General features: G+C 48.1%; 1 protein-coding gene across 1 annotated transcript in view; it reads left to right on the top strand.

The window, feature by feature from the left end:
* The window catches only part of LOC147102157 (eosinophil peroxidase-like), a 46,040-nt gene extending 25,157 nt beyond the window's left edge, over nucleotides 1–20,883 (top strand). The window contains exons 10-13 of the mRNA XM_085965095.1: nucleotides 4,622–4,792; nucleotides 16,736–16,973; nucleotides 17,924–18,129; nucleotides 20,310–20,883. Coding sequence (XP_085821221.1) covers nucleotides 4,622–4,792; nucleotides 16,736–16,973; nucleotides 17,924–18,129; nucleotides 20,310–20,482 — 788 coding nt within the window. The 3' untranslated portion in view covers nucleotides 20,483–20,883. The remainder of the gene's footprint in view (nucleotides 1–4,621; nucleotides 4,793–16,735; nucleotides 16,974–17,923; nucleotides 18,130–20,309) is intronic.
* The last annotated feature ends 3,229 nt before the right edge of the window (nucleotides 20,884–24,112 follow it).

The following is a 24,112-nucleotide window of genomic DNA, read 5'->3' as shown; positions in this document are numbered from 1 at the left end:
TGAGACTGAGAGCAGGGTTGGACTTCATTAATGGGCACATAACGTGGAGTTTGCAGCAACTAGATTCTAGCTACGAGTGAATAAGGTGTAGGAAATGGAGCTGAATATTAAAGTGCCTATTTTTCCTGGCCCTCTCTGCCCCTCACTGCCCCAGCAGGAGCCAAAAGTACACTGTTCGCGTCCAGGTCTTGGGGAGGAGGAGCGAGAGGAGCGGGGACAGCTATTTTCTGTCATGGTCCATCAACATGGCTCAGAGGTACCCCAGTTCAGGCCTGCTCCAGAAATGCCTAGTGCTGGCACATGGGAGAGGAAAGTGTACTGCAGTTGCAGGCCTCAGCCTTGGGACCTTCTAACTGCTGCTGTCCCAGAAGGTCGTAGTGTCATAAGATCATCATGGGGAGGGAAAGGGAAGCTGAAAGGCATTAGAAAAAAACTTTTCTTTTGGGTTCTTGAGACTGCCCCTGCTCCCCTGCGGACCTTCCCATCTGAAGGGGTCCCAGTGCGAGTCCCAACACTTAAATATTTCAGATGCCTTTCCACTTAGGCGGCCAATGGGCTGACAATAACTAAAGTGAGGTGCGAGTGCAGGAAAAGCCCTTCCTACATCGTTTACTGAAGTTCACTCAGGACCTTCTCTGCCTCCCACCTGAAAGGGAGGCCCTGGAAATGAGCGTTCTCCTGAGGCAAACATCTGGAAAATTAAAATCTTGGTGCCCTATAATTGCACATAATTAGGATCCTAATTGGAGGCAGTATCAGCGGTGGCAGTACTTAAAACAGCGGGAGACCAGGCAGTGCGGACTGAATTGGAGGCGGTATCAGCGGCGGCGGTACTTAAGACAGCGGGAGACCAGGCAGCGCGGACCTAATTGGAGGCAGTATCAGCGGCGGCGGTATTTAAACAGCAGGAGACCAGGCAGCGCGGACCTAATTGGAGGCGGTATCAGCGGCGGCCGAACCTTCGACGATTTCCAAAAAAACGAGTGACGTCACAGGACATCAGGTAGGTGATTGGTTGGTTTTTATTTCTCTCTTCTCTCTAATCCAGAACAGTGGTTTAAACTAGGTGCAGGAAACTACAAAGTACTGTATTAAATTTATAGTTTAATTAGTTAAACTAATTAATATAACTATAAATAATCATTGAATAAAGACCTTAACTAATTATATAAATAAAATAAGGCTAGACTAAGATACGGCAGGGCAGGTTGTGTGTCTGGATTGCAGTATGTGGGAGTTTGTGGACAGCGAGACTCTCCCGAGCGAAAACCTCTGCAGGAGATGTCTCCATCTCAAATCTCTCCAGCTCAGAGTCATTGAGCTGGAGTGCGAGTTGTAGATACTCCGACACATAAGGGAGGGGGAGGAATTTGTACACAGTTTTATCCAGAATACAGTCACACTCCAGAGGAAAGCACAGGAGCAGGAAGGAGAGGGTGTGACTGCTAGGAAGCCAGGTAGCAGGTATTTAGAAGAGGTTGAGAGGAGGTCCCACAGATACCGGCCCTGTCCAATAGGTGCGAAGTACTCGCTACCTGTGAGGACAAGGAGAAAGACTACAGGGAGGACAGCCACAATGCAGATCAAGGCCACCGTGGCTCAGAAGGCTGTCCATGGGGGGGCGGGGGAAGAGCAGAATAGAAACGTAGTAGTGATAGGGGATTCTATATAATTAGGAGGATAGATAGCGTCCTCTGCAACCAAGAACGAGAAATCCAAAGGGTGTGTTGCCATCCTAAGGGATATCTCATGGTGGCTGGAGAGGAACTTGGAAAAGGAGGGGGTAAATCCAGTTGTCGTGGTCCATGTTGGAACAAACGACATAGGTAGGAGCAGAGAGGAGGTCCTGCTGAAAGAGTATCAGGAGTTAGGCTCTAAATTAAAAAGCAGGACCTCGAGGGTAATCATTTCTGGTTTATTGCCCAAGCCACATACAAATTGGCATAGAAGCAGACAGGTCAGGAGAATTAACATCTGGCTAAAGGGCTGGCATGGGAAAGAGGGCTTCCTTTTCATGGGACACTGGCACCAGTTCTGGGACAGGAAGGAGCTGTACCGATGGGACGGGCTCCACTTGAACCAGAATGGTGCCTGCGTCCTAGCGGATAGGGTAGATAGGGGCGTGGCAAATGCTTTAAACTAGTAAGATGGGGGAGGGATCTACAAGAAATGCAACCAGTCTAATTATAATTAGAACAGGAAAAGAGAGCATAGGAAAGAATAAAGTAAGGGAGGACATTGATGGCAAGGGAATAAATAGTTACAGAACAGGAGTCTAAAAGAATGGCTAAACATAAAGCGAGAGGAAATCCTATTAAAAATGAGTTAAACTGTCTGTACAGCAATGCACACAGCGTCCGTAATTAAACAGGGGAGCTGGAGGCAATCATGCATTGCGAGGAACCAGACATAGTAGGGATTACTGAGACATAGCTACAAAAAAATCAGGACTGGGAATTAAACATTGCAGGGTATAACATATTTAGAAAAGATAGAGAGGGAAAAGGGGGAGGTGGAGTAGCTGCACTTATTAGGAATAACATAATGGCAGTAGAAAAAAGTGGCGCAGCTATCAGCAAGACAAAAATAGAATCCATATGGATAGAGATAAAAGATAATAAAGGATCAATCACACTGATAGGTGTAATCTACAGACCACATAATAGTGGAAGGGAGGTGGAGGAAAAAATATGCAGACAAATTAGGTAAATGAGTAAAAAACATAGAATAATAATCATGGGGGATTTCAACTACCCCAATATTAACTGGACAGAAGGTAAAGGGGATAAGGGAATGGAGTTCCTATTATGTGTACAGGACTCCTTTCTATATGTAAACAGCCCAAGGGAGGATTCACTATTGGATCTAGTAATGGAGAATGAACCAGAGCAGATAAGAGAAGTAAAAGTAGGGGAACATCCAAGCAATAGTGACCATAATATAATATGCCTTAAGATGAAAACTGAGAAGGACATAAGTATGATGAAAACCAGGGGAATAGATTGTAGAAAAGCTGATTTTGAAGGGCTGAGAATAGAACTTGGGAAAATAAAATGGGCAACAATATTGGCAAACAATGATGTAGAACAGCAATGGGAAACATTTAAAATGGTGTTTAACAGAGTGCAGGAACAATATATTCCGCTAAAAGGAAAGAACAAACTAATAACTAATGAGACTCCGAGGATGAATAAAGCCATGAGGAAACAATTGAGGGTAAGGAAAGAGGCATACATTAAGTACATAGACAGCAAGGGAGAATATGAAGAGATTAGGAGAGAAGTCAAAAAAACTATTAGAAAGGCAAAGAGGAACTATGAAATAAAATTATCAAGGAACATAAAACAAAATAGTGAAATATTTTACAGGCACATCAATAAAAAAAGGAAGGTTGTGATGGGAATAGGGCCATTAAGGGATAGACAGGATAATACCACAGGTAACGACAGATAGATGGCAGAAATATTAAATGATAATTTTGCTTCAGTATTTACCAGGGAGATAGAACAGATGCACATGACATTGGATGATGAGATTAGTAATGAGATAAGTGAGTTTAAAATTAAAAGAGTAGGGCCTAGAAATTCACTTTGGGCCCGCCAGCTGGCGTGCGCCCAAAAGTTAGCGCTGAGCGCGGAGCCAGTTGCGACCGTCAGATATTCAGTTTTTGCACCCCAAGTCGGAACCGGGCGCTATTCCAGGGTGTGCCCGCCCCCGCTTGGGGCGCTGAAACTGAATTTCAGCGCTCTAGGCGCCGCTGCGCCACCCGCTGTGGAGCGGCAGGCTGCGGTACTGCAGGCCTCCTCCTTCTCTTAGGGGGAGGTGCCTGCAACGGGGAGATCGCCGCTGGATAGTGCCGGCAAATGAGCCCGGCACCACGGAGAAGTGCCGGGTTCGCGGAAAGCAGCTGGCAATGCCGCGGGGGGGGGGGGGGTGGTGGAGGAGGCCGGGGAAGGAGGTGCGGGCAGGCGGCTGCCGAAAAAGCGGCCGGCCGCACCTCCACCTTAAAGCGCCCCACTAAGGCTACAGTACGGCCCCGTTTTCTGATCGCTGTTTGCGGCCGCTGCGGAAGAGGCGGCCGCAACTCAATATGGGGGCCGGTAGCGGGGCGGTAGCGGGGCACTGCGCACACCGATGACGTCATCGGTGCCGGCGCAGCGCTAACGGCTACCGCCGCCATTACCGCTGCGCTGAATATCAGCGCAAACTCCTCTATTGGCGCAGAAGCCCTCTTTGGGCGGTAACTGGCCGCAAAGCTGGCAGCGCCTTACTGAATTTCTAGGCCTAGATATATTAAATAAATTAATCAAACTCAAAGAAGATAAGTACCGGATGGATTGCATCCGCGCATTTTAAAAGAATCTAGGGAAGAGATAGCAGAGGCATTACTTCATATATTTAATAATTTGTTAGAAAAAGGTGTAGTGCCAGAGGACTGGCAGATAGCTAACATAATAACTATATGGATAATAATCACTGTCACAGACATTTCTGTGCTGCTCGGTTGGAGATCTTTAACTGCCGGTCACTCTACCACCAGCTGCAGCTTAGAGAGTGGGATAAAAAAACGAGGAAATGGATGAACAAAACGTACTTTACTCTGTGTGTATGTGTGTGTTAGGTGGAGTTGAACCCATCATTCGAGGATTGTTGGGCAGACCCGCCAAACTGCAGATGCCGGACAAGATGATGCCAGACGAACTACGGGAGAAGCTGTTTGAGTTGACCACTCATTTAGCGCTGGACCTGGCTTCTCTGAATATGCAGCGTTCCCGAGATCACGGAATCCCAGGTAAGAGGAAGGCAAACACATTGTAGAATATAACGCAAAAAAACATGTTGTTGAAATGCCAGTTAATACAACAATTTAATTATCTAGAGGCACATTATCACGAAGCCAGCAGGAAAGTATTGGGCTCACTCACAGAGAACAGCTGGTTCACCCCAGTGCAGATTGGAAGATGTGAGGAAGGGCTGAAGTGAATATTGGTGCCCAGTGTAGGGTAGCAGAGGGCAGGCAGTGGCTGAGGAGCTGGGAAAGGCTCCGTGGGACCAGAGACTGCGGAAATGGGATCAGAATCACACCTCTGGGTCTTGGGTCTGCAGCAATTATTTATGACTTTCACACCTCCCACTTTAGGTGTTAGAGTGGGGTTCATAGATCTGAATCCACCATTAACAGATAGAATATCTCTGGGAGATAGTGTATTTAACCACTTACACACGGATTAAATAAGAACCCAACATACCTATCCTGGAGTCTTCAAGTGCCCGGTGGTCAAACCAACGATCATTTAAAGTCTGTTAAACTCTTTAGACATCTTGGCCTAGAAATTGAGTTGACGCCGCGCCAGGGCTTTAGCGCCGGAAATTTAGCGCCGGTGCTAATTCCCTTGCGCGCGCCAAAAATTCAGTAGCGCCGCGCCCAGACGGCTGCCGGCGCTACTGGCGGGCGTGAGCGCCTCCCAATGGGCGCTGAGTGCCGAATTGCGGCGCTAATCCGGCGCTGCGGCACCCGATGCGGTGCGGCAGGCTGGGGAAGTGCAGGCCTCCTCCTTCAGTTAAGGAGGAGCTGCCTGCACCCGCCCGCTGTCCGTTCAAATATTGAAAAAATGAGCCCGGCACCTCGGACAAGTGCCGGGCTTGCAGGCCAGACGCATCTGTTCCGCGGGGGGGGGGGGTGGAGGAGTCCGGGGAGGGAGGTGCGGCCAGGCAGCCGACGGGAAAGCGGCCGGCCGCCGCGCGACCTTAATGCGCCGGCGCAAACTCGGGGAAGACTCGGTTGCCAGAGTCTTAGTTGCGGCTGCCACGGGCGAGGCGGCCGCAACTGAATTTCGGCGCTGGGGCCCGTCGTCATGGCAACCGGGACGCTGCGCACACCGATGACGTCATCGGTGCCGGCGCAGCGCTACCGGTCTACCGCGGCGTAAGGGCCCCAGGCAATTTCGGCGCCGGCGCCAAATGCAGCGCTAGGCCCTCTAGCGCCGCAAAATCGGCGCTAAGGGCACTCAATTTCTAGGCCCTTCTCTTCATTCGAGCAGGATACGTTTATCCTGGCCGACTGCAGTAAAAAACTAGGGCCTAGAAATTCAGTTGCTTGCGCCAGCCGGTAGCACCTTAGGAGGAGGAGATGTTGGGCGATAGGCGGCTAGCGGCCGGGCGCAGCGCGATCTGCGCCTCTCCCCAACTTCACTAGAGATTTAGCGTCGGCGCAAAGTCTTTGCGTGCGCTCAGCTGCGCGCGCAGATCCTGACGTCATTTCATCGTGCAACGCCCTTTGTGCGCCCCAAACCGGAACTTCAGTGGCGCCGCCCTTCTTTGCGCCTGGCGCCTCCAGCGACTGGTAGAGGGGAACGGTTCCCAGTCGCTGCGGGGTGCGGGGGGCGCTATTTAAAGGGGACTCCTCCTGCATTATAAGTGACAGCCATTTTGTGCCAATCCTTCTGTGTGAGAGACAAAGGCAGAGAGCTTTCTGCTTTGACTCAGCGCTCGCACAGGTACTTCTGACTTCAGGCCAGAGCTTTGCACTTGGATTTCACTTTCAGTGCCATAGCCTTGAGTCGCCACATATACTGTAATGGGGGCTACAATGGGTGGAAACGTTGGCTTTCTGCATTGCATTCAAAGGGATCAGAGACGCCGTGAGAAAGTGCCAGTCATGGCCAGACGGAGAAGGGCCAACAGGTGTTGGCACAGGAGGCCTTACCCACCCAGGGTATACCGCCAGCAGTTCTCATATCTGAACATGTCTGAGGAGCAGTGTGTTCGGAGGCTGCGATTCAGAAGGGAGTTTAGTGGCGCTTCTTAGTTTCCAAACAGGCAGCCACTGAGCTGTGGGGCTTTTAACAACGAGTAGACGCGTGTCGAAATAAGACGTTCCCAAATGTAGCTTTGTCTTTTAAACTGTTTACTATAACACTTAACAAACGGAATTACAAAGCAAACACGTATAAACGAACACGGTCAAAAACTGTATTGCTCCAAACCTCACAACTTCTGCCTCCTTCAGCCATGTGTGGCTTAGGGACTGTACCATTGTGGCAAGAATGAAGGGGGTGTCTCGGACTATACTACTGGAGCAAGAAAATAGGGGGTTTCTTAGTACAATAAGTCGGTCAGGTAAATTAACTGTATTATGCCATTTAACCACTATTTTAAAGTATTTTCTTAAGCTTTCATGGCTCTTACATTCCGGCCCCTAATTGACTAGGCACATGAAGCATATCAATTACTCAAACATTAAGAGTCATAAACTAATGAGTTCAACATATTTACAATATAAGTGTCCACTTTTTTCGTTCAGGAACCTTTCACGCTGCTTCTTGTAGCAGGCAGAGCTTTGTGATCGGTCTTTCCAGGGTACTGGTCTTGGTTTACAAACAAACGCGATGAACGTCGCCTCTGGAGTCTGGCATGGTCTGCCATTTTCTGCTCCCCAGCTCTAGCGTGTAACCGTCTGCAAACAATGCATTCAGAGAGTATTTTTCTTATTACGGAGTTAGCTCCTGGAATCCAGTATCTTTGTCTTAGCTTCGCAAGCACGTGATTCCTCCCACTGTGTCCAATACTCTGGTGTATATGCTGAAGAATGAGATTAGCAACCCAGAGGTCCTTAGAAAGGATAGCAGGATGCTTGGCCTCCTCTGGCATAGCAGATTTGTTTAGTCTCCCTCCCACCCTCAGTACTCCATCTTGCAGTGTAGGGTCCAGCTTGTAGATATGACTACCTTTATTGATTGGAGTATTTCGCTGTAGAGCTTCGATTTCTTCTGGGTATCTTTGTCTTTGACTGAAGCAAACTATCTCCTTCTCAGCCTTGGCCAAATCCTCCACGGTCAATGAATTCTTGCCCAATGTGGTCTTGTGCTGATGCGTATACTGCTGTAGAAGCATTCTCTGCTTATCAGGGTTGCTTTCAGACTGACTGATAGTGGCTCGGTACTCTTTTCTCTTACCGCTCAGGTGTAGCAGCAACTCTTTCAACCTTAGAAACCATGCAACTGCTTTCCTCAACTGGTGCCATCCTGAGAAATGGTTAACAAGCTTGTTCACTGTGTCAAAGTTCTCTTTCGTATTTATGAGATTTACTGTGACTGATCTCTTGACTTCGACGTCGTCTTCAGCACTCTGGCTTGGCATATCTGGTCTTTCTGGCCATGATCTCTCTGTTTCCAGCAGATAACTTGGGCCTTGTATCCAAGTTTCACTCCTCATGAAGTTTTCAGCCTTCAATCCCCGTGAGGCTTGATCTGCTGGGTTTAATGAGGTGTTTACATACCTCCATTGAGATGGTTGTGTAGCTTCTCTAATGGATGAGATTCTGTTTGCTACGAAGGCCTTGAAGCGTATCTTCTCATTCTCTATATACTTCAGCACCGTCGTGCTATCCGTCCAGAAGACAGATTCTTCTAATGGGAGCTGTAACTCTTTCCGCATCACCTGGTCAACTTTAACTGCAACAACCGCTGCCGTCAATTCCAGTCTCGGGATGGTGACCTGCTTCAGCGGAGCCACCCTGGATTTCCCCATGAGGAAGGCACAATGTTTCTGGCCCTGTTGATTTGTCAGCAAGAGGTAAGTAGCCGTGCCATAGCCATCCTCACTGGCGTCCGAGAAATGATGTAGTTGAGCCGTCTTTGTAACTCCAAAACTCGCGGGCTTGATGCATCTACTGACGTTGAAGCTAGAAAGTTGTTGCAAATCTGTCAACCATCTGTGCCATCTCTGAGCTTGACCTTCTGGGATATCTTCATCCCATCCTCTCTTGTCTCTACACAGCTCTCGTAGCATCAGCTTCACCGGCAGAATGAGTGGTGCCAGGAATCCAAGAGGGTCGTAGATGGAACTGACCACGGAGAGAATCCCTCGTCTTGTGGATGGTCTTTCGTTCACCATTATCCTGAAATTGAACATGTCTGACTCAATGCACCATTGTACACCAAGAGCTCTCTCGATAGGAAGGACATCGTGGCTCAGGTCCAGATCTTTGACTTCAGTGGCTCTTTCCTTTTCTGGGATAGAAGCTAGAACTGCTCTGCTGTTGCTTATCCACTTAGTCAGATGGAATCCTCCATTCGAACACAGAGTTCTAAGGTCTCTTGACAGTGCGATGGCATCGTCTTCTGTTGACACGGACTTCAGACAGTCATCGACATAAAAGTTTCTGAAGATTGTCTCCACGGCCTCTGATGGTGCTTTGCCTTTGCCATCTTCTGCAGTTTTTCTGAGAGCGTAGCTTGCACAGCTGGGAGATGATGTGGCTCCGAACAAGTGTACGGCCATTCTACATTCCACCATCGCTTGACTAACGTCGCCATCTGGCCACCAAAGGAAACGCAGAAGATCAGCATCTTCATCAGGGATTCTGACTTGGTAGAACATTGATTCTATGTCTGCCATCATGGCAACGAGCTCTTGTCTAAACCTAGTCAAGACGCCAATGAGGGTATTAGTAAGATCAGGACCTTGAAGCAGCTGGTCATTCAGTGAAGTTCCTCTGAATGAGGCGGCGCAGTCAAACACTATACGGATCTTTTTCTTCTTTGGGTGATACACACCGTGATGAGGAATGTACCAGACCCTTCCATCGTCTCTGTTCAACTGTTCCTCGGGCACTTTTACAGCATAGCCTTTCGCTATGATGTTTCTCATGAAGCCTTTGTAGTCTTCGTGAAAGTCAGGGTTCTTGTTCAGCTTTCTCTTTAGACTGATGGCGCTTTGCTCTGCTATGCAGCGATTGTTCGGCATCTTCGCTGTCTGTCTTCTCAGTGGCAAACCAATGTGATAGTGGCCATCAATGAACTGTGTAGACCTTGTCATCAAATCCATGAACTGATGGTCTTCTTGTGACATCTCTGTCTTTTCCTCACAGCTGCGTTCTGAGAAGTCTGCGTTGAACTGCTGTATCAACAGCTCTTCAATGCTTGCGATAGAGATGCGATTAACTGTGACATTTTGTCGTTCCTCCTTGTTCGACTTGTTGCCATCATCTCTCCTTACCGGTCCATTGACTACCCATCCAAGGGCTGTCCTGACGGCGTAGGGTCCATCATCCTTGCTGTTTATCACCTGCCATGGCTCCATAGTTTTGTAGGCATTGGTTCCAATTAATAGGCCAATTTCTGCTTCAATGTATGGGAGACGCACCTTTTCTAGGTAAGGCCATCTATCCACATCCTTCTGCAGGGCTAAGTTCCCTATTCTAACAGGAATCTCCCTCTGTGTGAAAACGTTAGGCAGGTCTATGAAGTCCTTCTCTTCAAGTCCACACACTTCTAAGTCTGACAGGATATAACTTTGCATTGACTTCTCATGACCCATGGTGCGTAATAGGATTTCTGTTCTTCTGCCTCTAACGTTCAGCTGTCGCATGAGTGATTCTGTGCAGAACGTTGCTGAACTACCTGGATCCATGAAGGCGTAAGTCTCCACAAGCTTCTCGCTCCTCTTAGACTTGATCTTTACTGGTACGATGGCAAGAATACAATCACTGTCACCGGCCCCAGTGAGTCCACAAGTCTCTGGTTCTAGCGACACCAGAGCACTTGAAACAACCTTCTCGTCGGTATTGTTTTCTTCACTCTTCTTAGAGACTTGTTCTTCTTTATGGATATGCAGCAGACTGGGATGTTTCCGAGTGCACTCTCTGCATGTTGTTCTTTGCTTACAGTTTCTACTCAGGTGCCCCTGAGAGAGACATCCAAAACATAGGCCGTTGTACTTCAGGAATTCGATTCTGTCCTTATGTGGCTGTGCTTTGATGTCGCTGCAGAAATCCAATGTATGATTCTTCTGGCAGAATAAGCATGGCTTCTGAAAGGCATTAGCAGACGTCACTGTGCTGCTCCTTTTGGGAGATGAGTTCTGGGGCCTTTCTTCCTCGGCCTGAGTGACGATAGTTGCAAAGCTGCTTCCCCTGGGACCACCTTTCCTGAGAGTCTTTGATTCAACAGGCTTGGCTTTCACTCTTCCATCGGTGGTCGGGCTGACATCCTGGATGTTTCCAAACAATGGGTCCCTAGCAATTTTAGCCTGTTTGTCTATGAAATTCACTAAGTCTGCAAACCTGGCTCTACTTTTCCGTCTCTCCATTATCTCAAAGGCTGTTCTTCTCCATTGTTCTCTCATCCTGTAAGGAAGCTTAGAGATGATGATTCTCATAGTCGTAGGATTGTCCATCTCTTCCATGAATTCAACATCCTCCATGGTGTTGCGACATCCTATGAGGAAAAGAACATATGCGTTCAATGCCTCTCCGTCCTCCGATCTGATCTGTGGCCACTTGGTAGCCTTTTCAATATATGCAGTGGCTAGCTTCAGCTCATTACCATAGTGCTCCTGCAGCAACTTCCTGGCTTCTATGTATCCCCGGTCCGGTCTCATGTGTTCACAGCTTCTGACCAGGTCTTGTGGTTTACCACTGGTGTACTGTCCCAGGTAGTACAACTTGTCACTGCTGCTCTCTGTTTTGGAGTCAATGGCTTGTTCAAAGGATCTGATGAAGGGCTTATACTTGAGTGGGTCGCCTTGGAACACTGGTATGTCTCTTTGAGGGAGTCGAAACAGATTCTGTTGTTTTACAAGCATCTCTGTAATTTCGTTCTGACGTTGCATCACTCGGTATAGGCTTCTCCCTGTGTCTTCAGGCCTCTGGTGGTCATCAGCAGGGTCTAGTCTAGACCGTCTGACGTCTGGGGTAGCATCACGTGCTCCTGTTAGTGGAGAGGCCACTCTTCCACGCTGTAATGCCAGGGGATTGCCTTCGGACTCTCTTGTAACTCTTGAAGGTGCCCTGGATCCAACTCTATGTGACAACATTGACTGGCAGTATTCGCTCCCGCCGTCCCGTGAGCCTTCATAATCTTCGTACGCACTCAACCTGGCGTCTGAGACCGCGATAGCTGTTTTTATCTCCAGCTGTTCTTTCTTTGCCTGCACCTGGGCCTGTTGGGCCCGCACTTGGGCCTGCAGTTGGGCCTGTTGGGCCTGCAGTTGGGCCTCTTGGACCTGCAGTTGGGCCTCTTGGACCTGCAGTTGGGCCTCTTCCCGTTCAAGAGCTTGCTTCTCCGCTAAAGATGCTGCACGCGCCATCAACGCCGCCCGTTCAACCTCCGCTCTCATGCGTCGCGACGAGCTTGTGGTAGAAGCGACTGACCTGCGTCCAGAAACAGAGCTACCTTCTTTTCGATTTTTGCTCGGTCTGGCGGAAGTCTCTGAAATGCTATCGTCTGGTCCGACTTCATCGTCAACTTTATCTTTCTCTGCTGTATCAGCATCTTGACGAATCTTTAACATCCACTGTTCCGTGGCCTTGATATAGTCCTTAATGCTGGTTGATTTAAGATCAAACCAGTTGTGCTGATCAGCGTTTCCCTCTTCTTCAGACAGAAGTGCTAATACATCTTCATTGAGTACATTAAATTCTTCATGCAGCTTGGAGAAATCGTAATACATAATGGGCTAGATTTTCAGTTGCTTGCGCCAGCAGTTAGCGCCTTAAGAGAAGTGATTTTCGGGCGCTATGTGTGTAGTGCCCGGGTGCAGCGCAGTTTGCGCCCCGCCCCAAATTAAGTTGCCCGTTAGCGCCGGCGCAAAGTTTAGCGGCCGCCCGGATGCGCGCGCAGAAAATGACATCACATCCTCGTGCAACGCCCTTTGGCCGCCCCGAATCCAAACTTCAGTCGGACCGCCCCATTGTGCGGCTGGCGTCCAGAGCGTTTGTAAAATGGAACGCAACAGACCCTGGGGAGCGCAAATTAAAGGGCACTCCTCATGCACTATAAACGGCAGTCTGCATGTGTTGTGTGGAAGGATCCAGTGTGTTGTTGTGAATCCTCCTCCTCCTCCTCCTCCTCTTTTGAAAAGAACACATGCAGCCTTCCCCTTTAAGAGCTCACTGGCACCAGAGTGTCTGCCGTGCGCTGCGCCCGAGCTCGGGCGTTGCGCTCTGCACCGCCGGCTTAGCGCCTAAAGATAGTAGTGGAACGCCTCTTTTAGCGCTCCACCAACCTCTTAGGGTGAAGCCACTGAATTTTTGGCAACGGGGCGCTACTTTGGGGCGGGCGCTAACTTCGGGCGGGCGCTAAGGTTAGCGCCCCGAAACTGTCTATACTGAAAATCTAGCCCTATGTCTTCAGCTTTCTTAATATTAGCATTATCTTCCATGAGACAATCAATTATCTTCATTTTTCCAGTTATCTGAGCTAATTTAGCCTTCCTTGCACCTATGCTTCTATGTAACTTCTCTTCCATTGCCTTTGGGGGGAGCTTTATTTCCCTCTTTTGGCCAGCAATCCTTCTGGCTGGGGGAAGCTCCTGGCTCCGTAAGGCCTCGGCCATTTTACCCGCAGCTCTTATTTAGCTTCTCAATAGAATGAACAAAGCAAGTAACAGTCACTGTACCTTCGCTTCCTTATATTGTCGTCTGGCTCCGTGACCATTCATGTATACGTTCGCCGACGATTCCGTCCTTTCCTTCTTAGGGAGCTAGTTTTTGACTAATTTAGTGGTGCTTCTTAGTTTCCAAACAGGCAGCCACTGAGCTGTGGGGCTTTTAACAATGAGTAGACGCGTGTCGAAATAAAACGTTCCCAAACGTAGCTTTGTCTTTTAAACTGTTTACTATAACACTTAACAAACGGAATTACAAAGCAAACACGTATAAACGAACACGGTCAAAAACTGTATTGCTCCAAACCTCACAACTTCTGCCTCCTTCAGCCACGTGCAGTTTAAACTGTAAAATGGCTGCACACCATGTGTGGCTTAGGGACTGTACCATTGTGGCAAGAATGAAGGGGGTGTCTCGGACTATACTACTGGAGCAAGAAAATAGGGGGTTTCTTAGTACAATAAGTCGGTCAGGTAAATTAACTGTATTATGCCATTTAACCACTATTTTAAAGTATTTTCTTAAGCTTTCATGGCTCTTACAGGGAGGTGGTCACTGAGATTTGCCACCTGCTTCGCAGAGATCTGCAGCCACAGCTGAGGAGCAGGACGTCTCTGTCGGTGGCAGTGAAGGTGACGGTGGCTCTCAACTTCTATGCCACCGGCTCCTTCCAATCCGCTACTGGGGACATTGCCAACATCTCCCAGTTCGCGGTACATTGCTGCATCCGACAGGTGAACAATGCCCTTTTCAGAAGGAGACGTCAGTACATCTCCTTCCCCATGACCCTGGACAAGCAGCAAGAGCGTGCAATGGGATTTGGAAGAATAGCGGGCTTCCCCATGGTCCAGGGCGTAGAACTGATGAACCAGCATTGGTCAGGCCTTGCTTCAGGGCTGCAGTGCGCAGGGCATGGCAGCCAGACAAGTCCACCCTGCCCCTTTAAGAGCTGACCGGCGCCAGCGTGTCTGCCGTCAATCAGCAACTCGCCGCACCTGCGCTGCGCCCGCCCTCGGGGGTATCGCCCCGGACCACCGGCTTAGCGCCTAATGATAGTCGTGCATCGCCTGTTTTAGCGCAGCAGCAACCTCTTGGGGCGATGCGACTGAATATCGGCGAAGGTGGCGCGAACTTGCGCCGGGCGCAAACTTTAGCAGCCGCCCGACTGCAGCGCCCCGAACGTGGCTATACTGAATTTCTAGGCCTAGGTATTGTGTCAGCATTTAACAAAGAGAATATAACGGGGGATAAATGCCAAACAGTATTTACCAATATATGGAAAAAAAATTGCATTTTTCACAACTCAGGATGTCCCGAAGCAACTTACAACACAAGAGTATAAGAAATAGGAGCAGGAGTCGGCCATTCGGCCCCTCGAACCTGCTCCGTCAGTCAATAAGATCATGGCTGATCTGACCTTGGCCTCAACTCCACTTTCCCGCCCGCTCCCCACAACCCTTGACCCCCCCTGTTCAAATATCTGTCAATCTCCGCCTTGAATATATTGACTGACCCAGCCTCCACAGCTCTCTGGGGTAGAGAATTCCAAAGATTCACGACCCTCTGAGAGAAGAAATTCCTCCTCATCTCCGTTTTAAATGGGAATGCTGATGGATTGTCGTGCCTACCGTTGCCGACGGTGGAAGAAGAACTGGCAGTGGATCCAGTGGAGTTATTCCACTCGACTATAGTCGAATGTCTCCCTGTGATGAATGCAAACATAGAAAAGGAAACACGAAATGACCCGACACTCTCCTGGGTCTATGATTTAACGGTGAAGGGATGGCCAGCACATGGCGAACCACTGCTGCCAGCATTCTCGCCGAGAAGAGAACAGCTGTCAGTGTGCAGAGGAACCTTGATGTGTGGATCCAGAGTAGTAATTCCACCCAAATTGAAGGATAGAGTGCTCAATGAGCTTCATGAGGGTCATCTGGGAGGGGTAAAAATGAAGAACTTAGCCAGAGCGTTTGTGTGATGGCTGGGAATCGATAGAGAAATCGAAGAGATGACCAAGAGCTGTACAGGATGCCAGAAGGTCCAAAACGCCCCACCACAAGCCCCTCTACATCCATGGGAGTGGCCCCCATCTCTATGGCAAAGGGTGCACATTGATTTTGCTGGTCCCTTTATAGACTCGATGTTTTTAATTGCGGTGGATGCACATTCAAAGTGGCCAGAGGTAATAAAAATGTCCTCAACCACCACAGAAACAACTATCACAGTCTTACGAACCATATTCGCCAGGAATGGGCTGCCTGAACAGATTTGCTCTGACAATGGACCACAGTTTGTGTCTGAAGAGTTCCGGAGGTTCTTAAAGAACAATGGTGTTAAGCATTACACATCCGCCCCATATCATCCAGCCACTAATGGATTGGCCGAGAGATTTGTTCAAACATTCAAGAAGGCTATCAAGGCAATGTGTAATGAAGATATACCCCTACAACACAAGGTGGATAACTTCTTGTTTGCCTACCGGAATGCAACACATGCGGTTACCAACCAAACTCCAGCCATGATGTTCTTCAATCGAAGACTACGACGCCGCTTGGATTTGGTTAAGCCAAACGTCAGAAGAGATGTGGAGAACAGGCAGTTTCAGAATATGAATGAAAGGCCGACCAGGAGTTTTAAGATAGGTCAACCAGTTTTGGCCCGGGACTACCGCACAGAGAAATGGCAGCTAGGAACGATCTGTACACGGCAAGGACCTCTCATGTATACCGTGGACGTTGGAGAGAGCATTGTAAGACGCCATGCTGACCAAATTCTAGAGTCACTGGAAAACGTCAACTCCACACCACGATCTGATACACCTGGCGATGAAACCGAAGTGCCAATTGCATCTACCGCAGAATCGGTGATATTGGAAGCAGACGAAACAAACAACGACATTGATCCCGACTCAACCTTGCCAGAAGAACCTGATATCCCAAAGAGGCGTTATCCAGACAGAATCAGGAAGCCTCCTCAAAGACTGAACTTATAATTGCTTAACTTCAACCAATGTATCTAGCAACCGTAATTGTAATTAGTTATTATTTAGTTGTTAAATGAATGTTATGTACTGTTTATCTAAAAGGGGAGGAATTGTTGTGTATGTACCTTTAAGGGAATAACTGGTCTCAGACTGCAGTACCGGCAGTGACCACCCCTGTATAAAAGGCCCTAGCAGGCTTCTGTAGTTTCAGTTTCCAGGTTGTCTCCATTCAGTAAAGATTTGTTATAATCAACTCCTGCAGTCCGTGTCTCAATTATACACAGACATAATACTTTGTCTAGTGCAACTAACACACATTAGCTGACAGGTGCATTTTACCTTTTTCTCTCTGAATGTCACAGGTTACAATGCTTGGCGGAAATTCTGTGGCCTTTCACAACCCAAGAATCGGCCTCAACTTTCTGCAGTCCTCAACAGTAAGCGATTAGCAACGAAACTCCTCAGTCTGTACGGAACTCCAGACAACATCGACGTGTGGGTGGGGGGAATCTCTGAACCCTTCGTGGAAGGTGGGAAGTTGGGCCCTTTATTCGCCTGTTTAATAGGACAGCAATTCAAGAACCTGAGAGATGGAGACAGGTAATGGGCAATATTACCAGAACAAAAACACCTGAAAGCTTTGATATTCATTGAGTTCTGGGTTTCCACTTCTCAATCAAGGGATCATAGATCAGAGACCCAGGGCTTCCTGACACTCCAATCTGCCAGCTTGGATTGTGATGGGTTCAGTCAGTCATTAGTTGTCTTGCTGGGTAGAGCATGTTGAGATTGTGGTGATGGTTTTCCATCACTTTGCAGAAAACTGTGAAGATTATGTCACTGGCCCTTTCCTTTCTATAAACGTGCCTTGTGTCAACCAATTGGAGACCCACTGAGACCATGAAGAGCCAAACCCAGCCTTAATCACTCAGCCTCCTGAGGAAGCTCAAAGGTAGTGTTCCTAAAATCAGAGTGCTGCAGTCACCGCCCCATTCCTGCTCCAAGGCAAGTCCAGGCACCCCTCTGATTCATGGGGGAGCCTCAGTACTAGGTGTGAATCAGGACCCTATGACATACATGGAACCCGATGCAATTTCGAGAGTGGAGTGTGCACCGTGCAAACTCTACCCAGTTGTACCGGGGGGTGAAGCAAAAAAGGCCAAATATAAATTTATGCCCCAATAGTCTGTGATTAAGTCAGGACAGGAGATGGTTAAATGACAGACGTGGTAATGATGCAAAACAAATGGAGGCAAGAATGCTGTCCAGGCCTGTACAGTGAACATAATGGACAATCCTAGTTAGATCTTCAGACTGTGAAACTGAGTCTGTTCCTTAAATTGTAGAAAGTTCCAACTCCTCCCCCCATCATACCTGCTAAATGTGGGTTCGGTGAAAGTCCTCCCCCTCCCAGCATTCCCTGTTGTCCAGCTGCTGTACCCGAGCTCAGTGAATGCAGATGTTCTCTGTGGAGTGTTGTCAGTTAACAAGTTAGATCTGATCTGTACGTTTCAGTGACTTGACAATGACGTTTCCCCTTTGTTCTTTAGATTCTGGTGGGAACATGAAGGAGTTTTTACTGGCAGCCAGCGTCAGGCTCTTGCTCAAATCTCCATATCCAGGATAATCTGTGAGAATACCAGGATTCAGTTTCTTCCTCGGGATGCATTTAGATTCAAACCATACCCACCAGGATATGTAAACTGCAGCCAGATACCACAGGTAGACCTGAGTGCCTGGAAGGAGGATGTGAAAGGTACGGTATCTCTGGCGGGGCCCCGCCTTCACAAACCTGACATTACGGTTCATTTATGTTTGAGTCTGAAACTAACCCAATCTGCTGGTGTAAGAAAAGAGCAAAGCGAAGCTGAGAGCGGGGACTCTGAACTCCATTAACATTTCTCTCTTTTAGCGATTCGGACTTTTCATTCAGAAGTGTTTATTGTCTGCTGTAACGTTTTCTACCTGCTCTAGTGATTCAGGGACAGAAGAAATGAAGGGCCAATGGAGTTAAAGACAAAATCATCAGGAGCAGGAAATTTAGACCGTTAACATAGATCAGACCAGCTATCCACCGCCTCATCCTACCACTCAACCCCACCTACTCATCTTCTCACCTCATTCTTCAGCTTCACCCAATCCCTCAAACATATCTCTCCCCAGTAGCAAGTCTAATTGCCTCCTGAACCCACTGATGCCATCTCCTTTGATGTTCTTTTCCTGGTAATTTATTCCATAACTCTGTTAGTCTATTTGCTCTTAATTTTTAGCTCGTGTCCTTTGGTATTTGATCCCTTCAATCGCCCTGGGTCAGATCTCTCAATGTCTCCAGAGGCAGTAATCTCCATTTTGTGATCAGAACTGCTCACAGTACTCCAGATAGTGTCTGACCAGCACCTTATACAACAATAATACAACCTCTTTACATCTGAACACTGTCCCTCTGCTAATGCCACTGTTTGATATCATGGCACTGATTGTTACAGGTTCCCGGACCGGGAGGGGTGGAGTGAGTCAGATATAAACACTGCAAACTGTGGATCAGTATTTGTGCCACACAACACAATGGCCCAGTAATTCCTGTCGGGGGCTTGCCGCGCGTGCAAGCCCCCGATGTGCACTTACCCGGCGCGCCGACATCTGAAACCTGGCCCGCAGTGGATTTCCTGTAAGTGGCCCGGTTCTGATCTCGGCGCGCTGTGCTAACCTGACCCAGCGGCGTAGTTAGTGCGATGTGCCGGCTGGGATCAGGTGAGCACTCTGCAGCCAATCAGGGGAGGGAAAACTTCATTCATAAGTTTGATAGTAAAGACTGTCAAACTCATGAAAAGTACGGCACCCCAAAACACTACTTAAACTTTAAATAACATTTTAAAAAGCATCCCAATAATTAAATTAACTATGAATAACTTTAAAAAACTATTTTAAACAATTAATCAAATTTTTGAAAAAAATAAATTTTTAAAAAATAGGGTCTAAAACTAAACTTACCTTACTGTAGTTTCTTTAAAAATAATAAACCTGTGGGGAAAAAAAAATTCTAAATTGTACTAAAAGACCACTTACCTGTAAAACTAAGTACTTACGTGTGGTTTTTCAACGCGTAAAAACCGGAGCCCTTTACACACGCGCAAATCTGTAAAAATACAGGAAATCCAAGTCGCACGCGCTGCCCAATACCGCGCACGCGTTCAGCCTCTTAACCCCTTGGGTCAGAGGACAGGAAATGCCGGTTTTCAGCGCATGCGCTGTGCATGCTGAAAACCGGCAATTCCTCCTGGCACACGCGTGAGTACCCCGTCCTTACTCACGCGTTGTGACAGGAATTACTGGGCCAATACAACACAGCACAGCACAGAACTGATACATTCCTGTTCTTTTCTGAACTATGAAACACATACTGTACCAGTTGGTTTAATTTGATGAAACCAGTTAATTGTCCATATAAAAGGTGAACTGGCACATGTTCAAAACATAGGCAATCACTAAAAGCTGGTCGCAATAGTTTCCATGAGTTCCTTTTCAGTGGTTGGAAATTTATTTCTTTATTCAGGTGTCAAGAAGAAATGCCACTCAGTTCTTCCCTGTGTTTCGTTGTCTCTCAGGATATTGAATGGCTGTGGACTTGCTCCCTGATAGGACAAATCCTTCTCTCTGGAGTGATTGACTGGATGGACTTTATTAATTTTACATTCACTTCTGTTCTTACACGTGCCAAATACTCTGTAGAATTGGAGCTATCTCCATATCCCACACCTTCCATACCACAGCCATTCACTTTACATTCGTCTGCTGTTCTGTTCTCCTCACTACTTGTCCTGTTTTATTTTCTAGTAGTCTGAGCATTGCGCTGTGATGTACACAACACCTCTTCAAATATTCCCAGTAACTCAAGGCTTCCCCTCTCCTGATTAGTGTCTGCTTGTTCCCTTACAGTGACCCCCTGCGGCTCCATCCCTGTTGTCGCTCACGGCTATTTCTCCATCTGTAAATCTTCGGTCAGGTACACCTGTGAGTCTGGATTCAAGCTAACGGGAGGGGATACGATTAAATGTCTGAGTGACGGACAGTGGAACTCTGCACCACCTAACTGTATAGGTAAGAGCTGAAATCCAATACCTCAGTGAGTGCTATTGGTTGACATCGGGTGTTAAAGGTTTGAATATAAACACAAAGGCGGTAATTTTCACCATCATCGTTTGAGCGCTAATCTGGGAGAGCGCATCACCCGTCTAATCTCCATCCCACTGAAATCAACAACGGGCGAGCAATGCGTTCCACGAGATTATCACCCAGGTGGTGAAGGGGAAAACCAACCCAAAACATTTTAGTGTATTTGGCCCATAAACACGTTATCAACATCTCAGAGACTTGCAACTCTGCCATCATATTTTACAGCATGAAATTCCAGTTGACCCGACTCTCCATATCTACTACAACCCACATGTGACAGAGAAATGCTCCACAATAGGGCCTTACACTCTATTTATCCCTCAGTATATAATTTGTCCTCCTGCCACCTGACATTCCACTCGTGCCCATTGGCCAGCCACTGCTTCCTGCCGGTTTCGGCCAGGAAACTGACCAGGTGCATGCAGATGAGCCCGGGAGTTAAAATCACCCAGCTCTCTCACTGCCAAGGCCAGGATGGTTTGCTGCCCGCCTCACCCACCGCTCACCCTATTCCTGCCTGTAATGTATATACCTTTAAGGGGGGAACTATCTTTTACAGCACATGTATACTGCAGTACCGGCAGTGACCACACCTGTATATAGCACTGAGTAGTAATCTGTACAGATCAGTTCAGTGTGAGCCACGTTGAGTAAACACCTGTTGTACCGTTCTCCTGCAGTCTGTGTCTTATTATACACGGACACAACATTGGCGACGAGGCAAGTTCGAAACTACCTGCAAATCTGCATCACCTCCCGGGGATTCATTCCTGGAGATCAGTGGATTGGAGGTCAAGGCCAGAGACTCGGGCGTCGACCACGGGCAACCGCCCAGTCATCCAGCAGAGACTCGAGAATTGCGGGGGAGGCTGTCGAGAGCCAGGCTTGGCTTTCCAGTCGAGGTGGTCCAGTGAAACGGGCTGGCAACAGGTAGTGCGCAGACCCTTCCCGGACAGCGGCGGGCTAGAGCCCGACCGAGCGGCACAGCAAAGGGCCGAGCAGCATCGACGGGGGAGAGAGAGAGAGGGCAGAGCGCACAGGGCGCAGCCGGTGTTCAGGGGCCGAGCAGCGTCGAAGAGAGGGAGAGAGAGACGCACAGAAACCCGCGAGGCGCCGCCATTGCCACGAGGACCGCCGAGAGCGGCATTGGCAGCAGCGCAGGAGTAGCGCGCGAATCCTACAGGGTGCCGCCATTGCCACGAGAACCGCCGGGAGCGGCGTTGGCAGCAGTGGGGGAGGAAGGAAAGCGCGGGAGACGCCATTTTAGGCCATTGGGAGATGCCATTTTAAACCACACCCAAAATGCCGAAGAGTGGCAGTATCACCGCATTTGACAATGAAGTCGAAGATTGGACTACATATGTCGAACGAATAGAGGTATACTGCAAGGCAAATGAGGTGTCAGATGACAAGAAAGTGTCGGTATTGTTAAATTTAATGGGTGCAAAGACGTATGGTTTATTACGAAATCTAGTAACCCCAATGAAGCCAATGGAAAAGAGTTTTGAAGACATAGTAACGATACTACAGGAACATTTAAACCCCACACCGCTGCTGATAGCAGAAAGATTCAAGTTTCGCAAACGGAACCAGCATAAGGATGAAAGCAATGCTGATTATTTAACAGAACTGCGCAAACTATCGAAACACTGCCAGTTTGGAGCGGGACTGGCAGATACCTTAAGGGACAAGTTTGTGTGTGGGCTTCAAAGTGAAGGAACCCAGAAACGGCTTTTATCTGAAAAGGACCTTACGCTGGAAAAGGCTTTCAGCATTGTGGTATCATATGAAGCAGCAGCACAGGGCGCTGCAGAGATACAACAGAGACCGCAAGGATATGGCACAAACGAAATGTCATATGGAACAGAGAAGTGCTATCGCTGCGGCAGAACAACACACGACCAGAATGATTGCTGCTTCAAAGACAAAGTGTGCAGACAGTGTGGAAAAGTAGGACACATAGCACGAGTCTGCAGGTCGGGAAAGAAAACCAGCAATAAGAAACCTACCAAAGAAAAGTACAAGAAGGTACATAAGATGACGGAGAATAGTTCAGACGAACAAAAGAGTGATAATGACTCCGAAAACAGGAAACTGAGTTGTCTGAAACTACATAATGTGATCACAACGGAGGATCACCGAACCATTTGGGTCACTCTCAAGATAGCAGGAATCCAGGTAAAGATGGAATTGGACACAGGATCAGTCCTAACAGTCATAAACCGATGGGACTACGAGCGGCTATTCTCACACATACCCTTGAGAGACACAAAAATGATTTTGAAGACGTACACGGGGCAAAAAGTCTACCCCAAAGGAAAAATAAGGGTGACCGTTATATATAACGGTAAGGAAACACCAAAACTAGACCTGTATGTATTGCAAGATGGAGGACCACCATTACTGGGACGTGAATGGATCCGGAAAATACAACTGGATTGGCATTCCATACAGGCACTGACTGTGGCTGACAAAAAGGATGATGACGTCACACCTGGGCGACTGTCAAAGATCCTAACTGACGTGAAAGAAGTGTTCCAGCAAGGACTCGGAACACAAAGGCATGACAGCGACGATTAAAATTGAAGAAAACGCAAGCCCAAAATTTTTTAAGGCCAGACCTTATGCGATCCGCCCAGCCGTCGAAGCAGAGCTGGAGAGTCTGGAACATTCAGGTGTACTGTCCAAGGTAGACTGGAGCGAGTGGGCTACACCCATCGTCCCTGTGATGAAAAAGTCGTTCAGCACGCCTGGGGAACCAAGGAAGGTTCGCACATGTGGCGACTTTAAGGTCACAGTGAACCCGGTCCTTCACACCGTACAATATCCACTTCCGTGGATTGAAGATATTTTCGCCTCGCTATCTGGAGGGAAACGCTTCACTATGATTGATCTGGCCCAGGCGTATCTGCAAATGGAGGTAGAAGAAGCATCAAAAAAATACCTCACAATCAACACCCATAAAGGTCTCTACCAATACAACCGGCTGGTATTCGGGGTAGCATCAGCTCCGGCTATTTGGCAGAGGGCAATGGAACAAGTCCTGCAAGGGATCCCAGGGACCCAGTGTTATTTGGACAACATCCTGGTCACGGGCGAAAATGACAGTGATCACCTTGCCAACCTGGAGCAGGTGCTCACTAGATTGCAGGAATATGGGCTCCGAGCTAACTGCCCCAAATGCGAGTTTTTTAGAAAACAGATCTCGTATTGTGGCCACGTTATCGATAAAGAGGGGTTACATAAGTCCCCAGAGAAGATTGAGGCAGTAGTCAAGGCTCCAGCACCGGAAAATGTGTCACAACTGAGGTCGTTCCTCGGGCTGGTAAACTACTACCATAAGTTCTTGCCAAATTTGTCTACAATACTACACCCACTGAACACCCTACTGCAAACTGGGGTGCCATGGAAGTGGAGTGACAAATGTAGACGAGCTTTCCAGAAGAGCAAAACCCTAATCACATCGAAAGAGGTACTGGCCCATTACAACCCAGCATTACCAATTCGGTTGGCATGTGATGCGTCACCCTACGGCATTGGAGCGGTGCTGTCGCACAAATTCTCAG

Source organism: Somniosus microcephalus, chromosome 22, assembly GCF_052327205.1.
Source record: "Somniosus microcephalus isolate GS21.2 chromosome 22, FLI_Smic_1.0, whole genome shotgun sequence".
Classification (NCBI taxonomy): Eukaryota; Metazoa; Chordata; class Chondrichthyes; order Squaliformes; family Somniosidae; genus Somniosus; species Somniosus microcephalus.
This window is presented reverse-complemented; position numbering and strand designations above follow the sequence as displayed.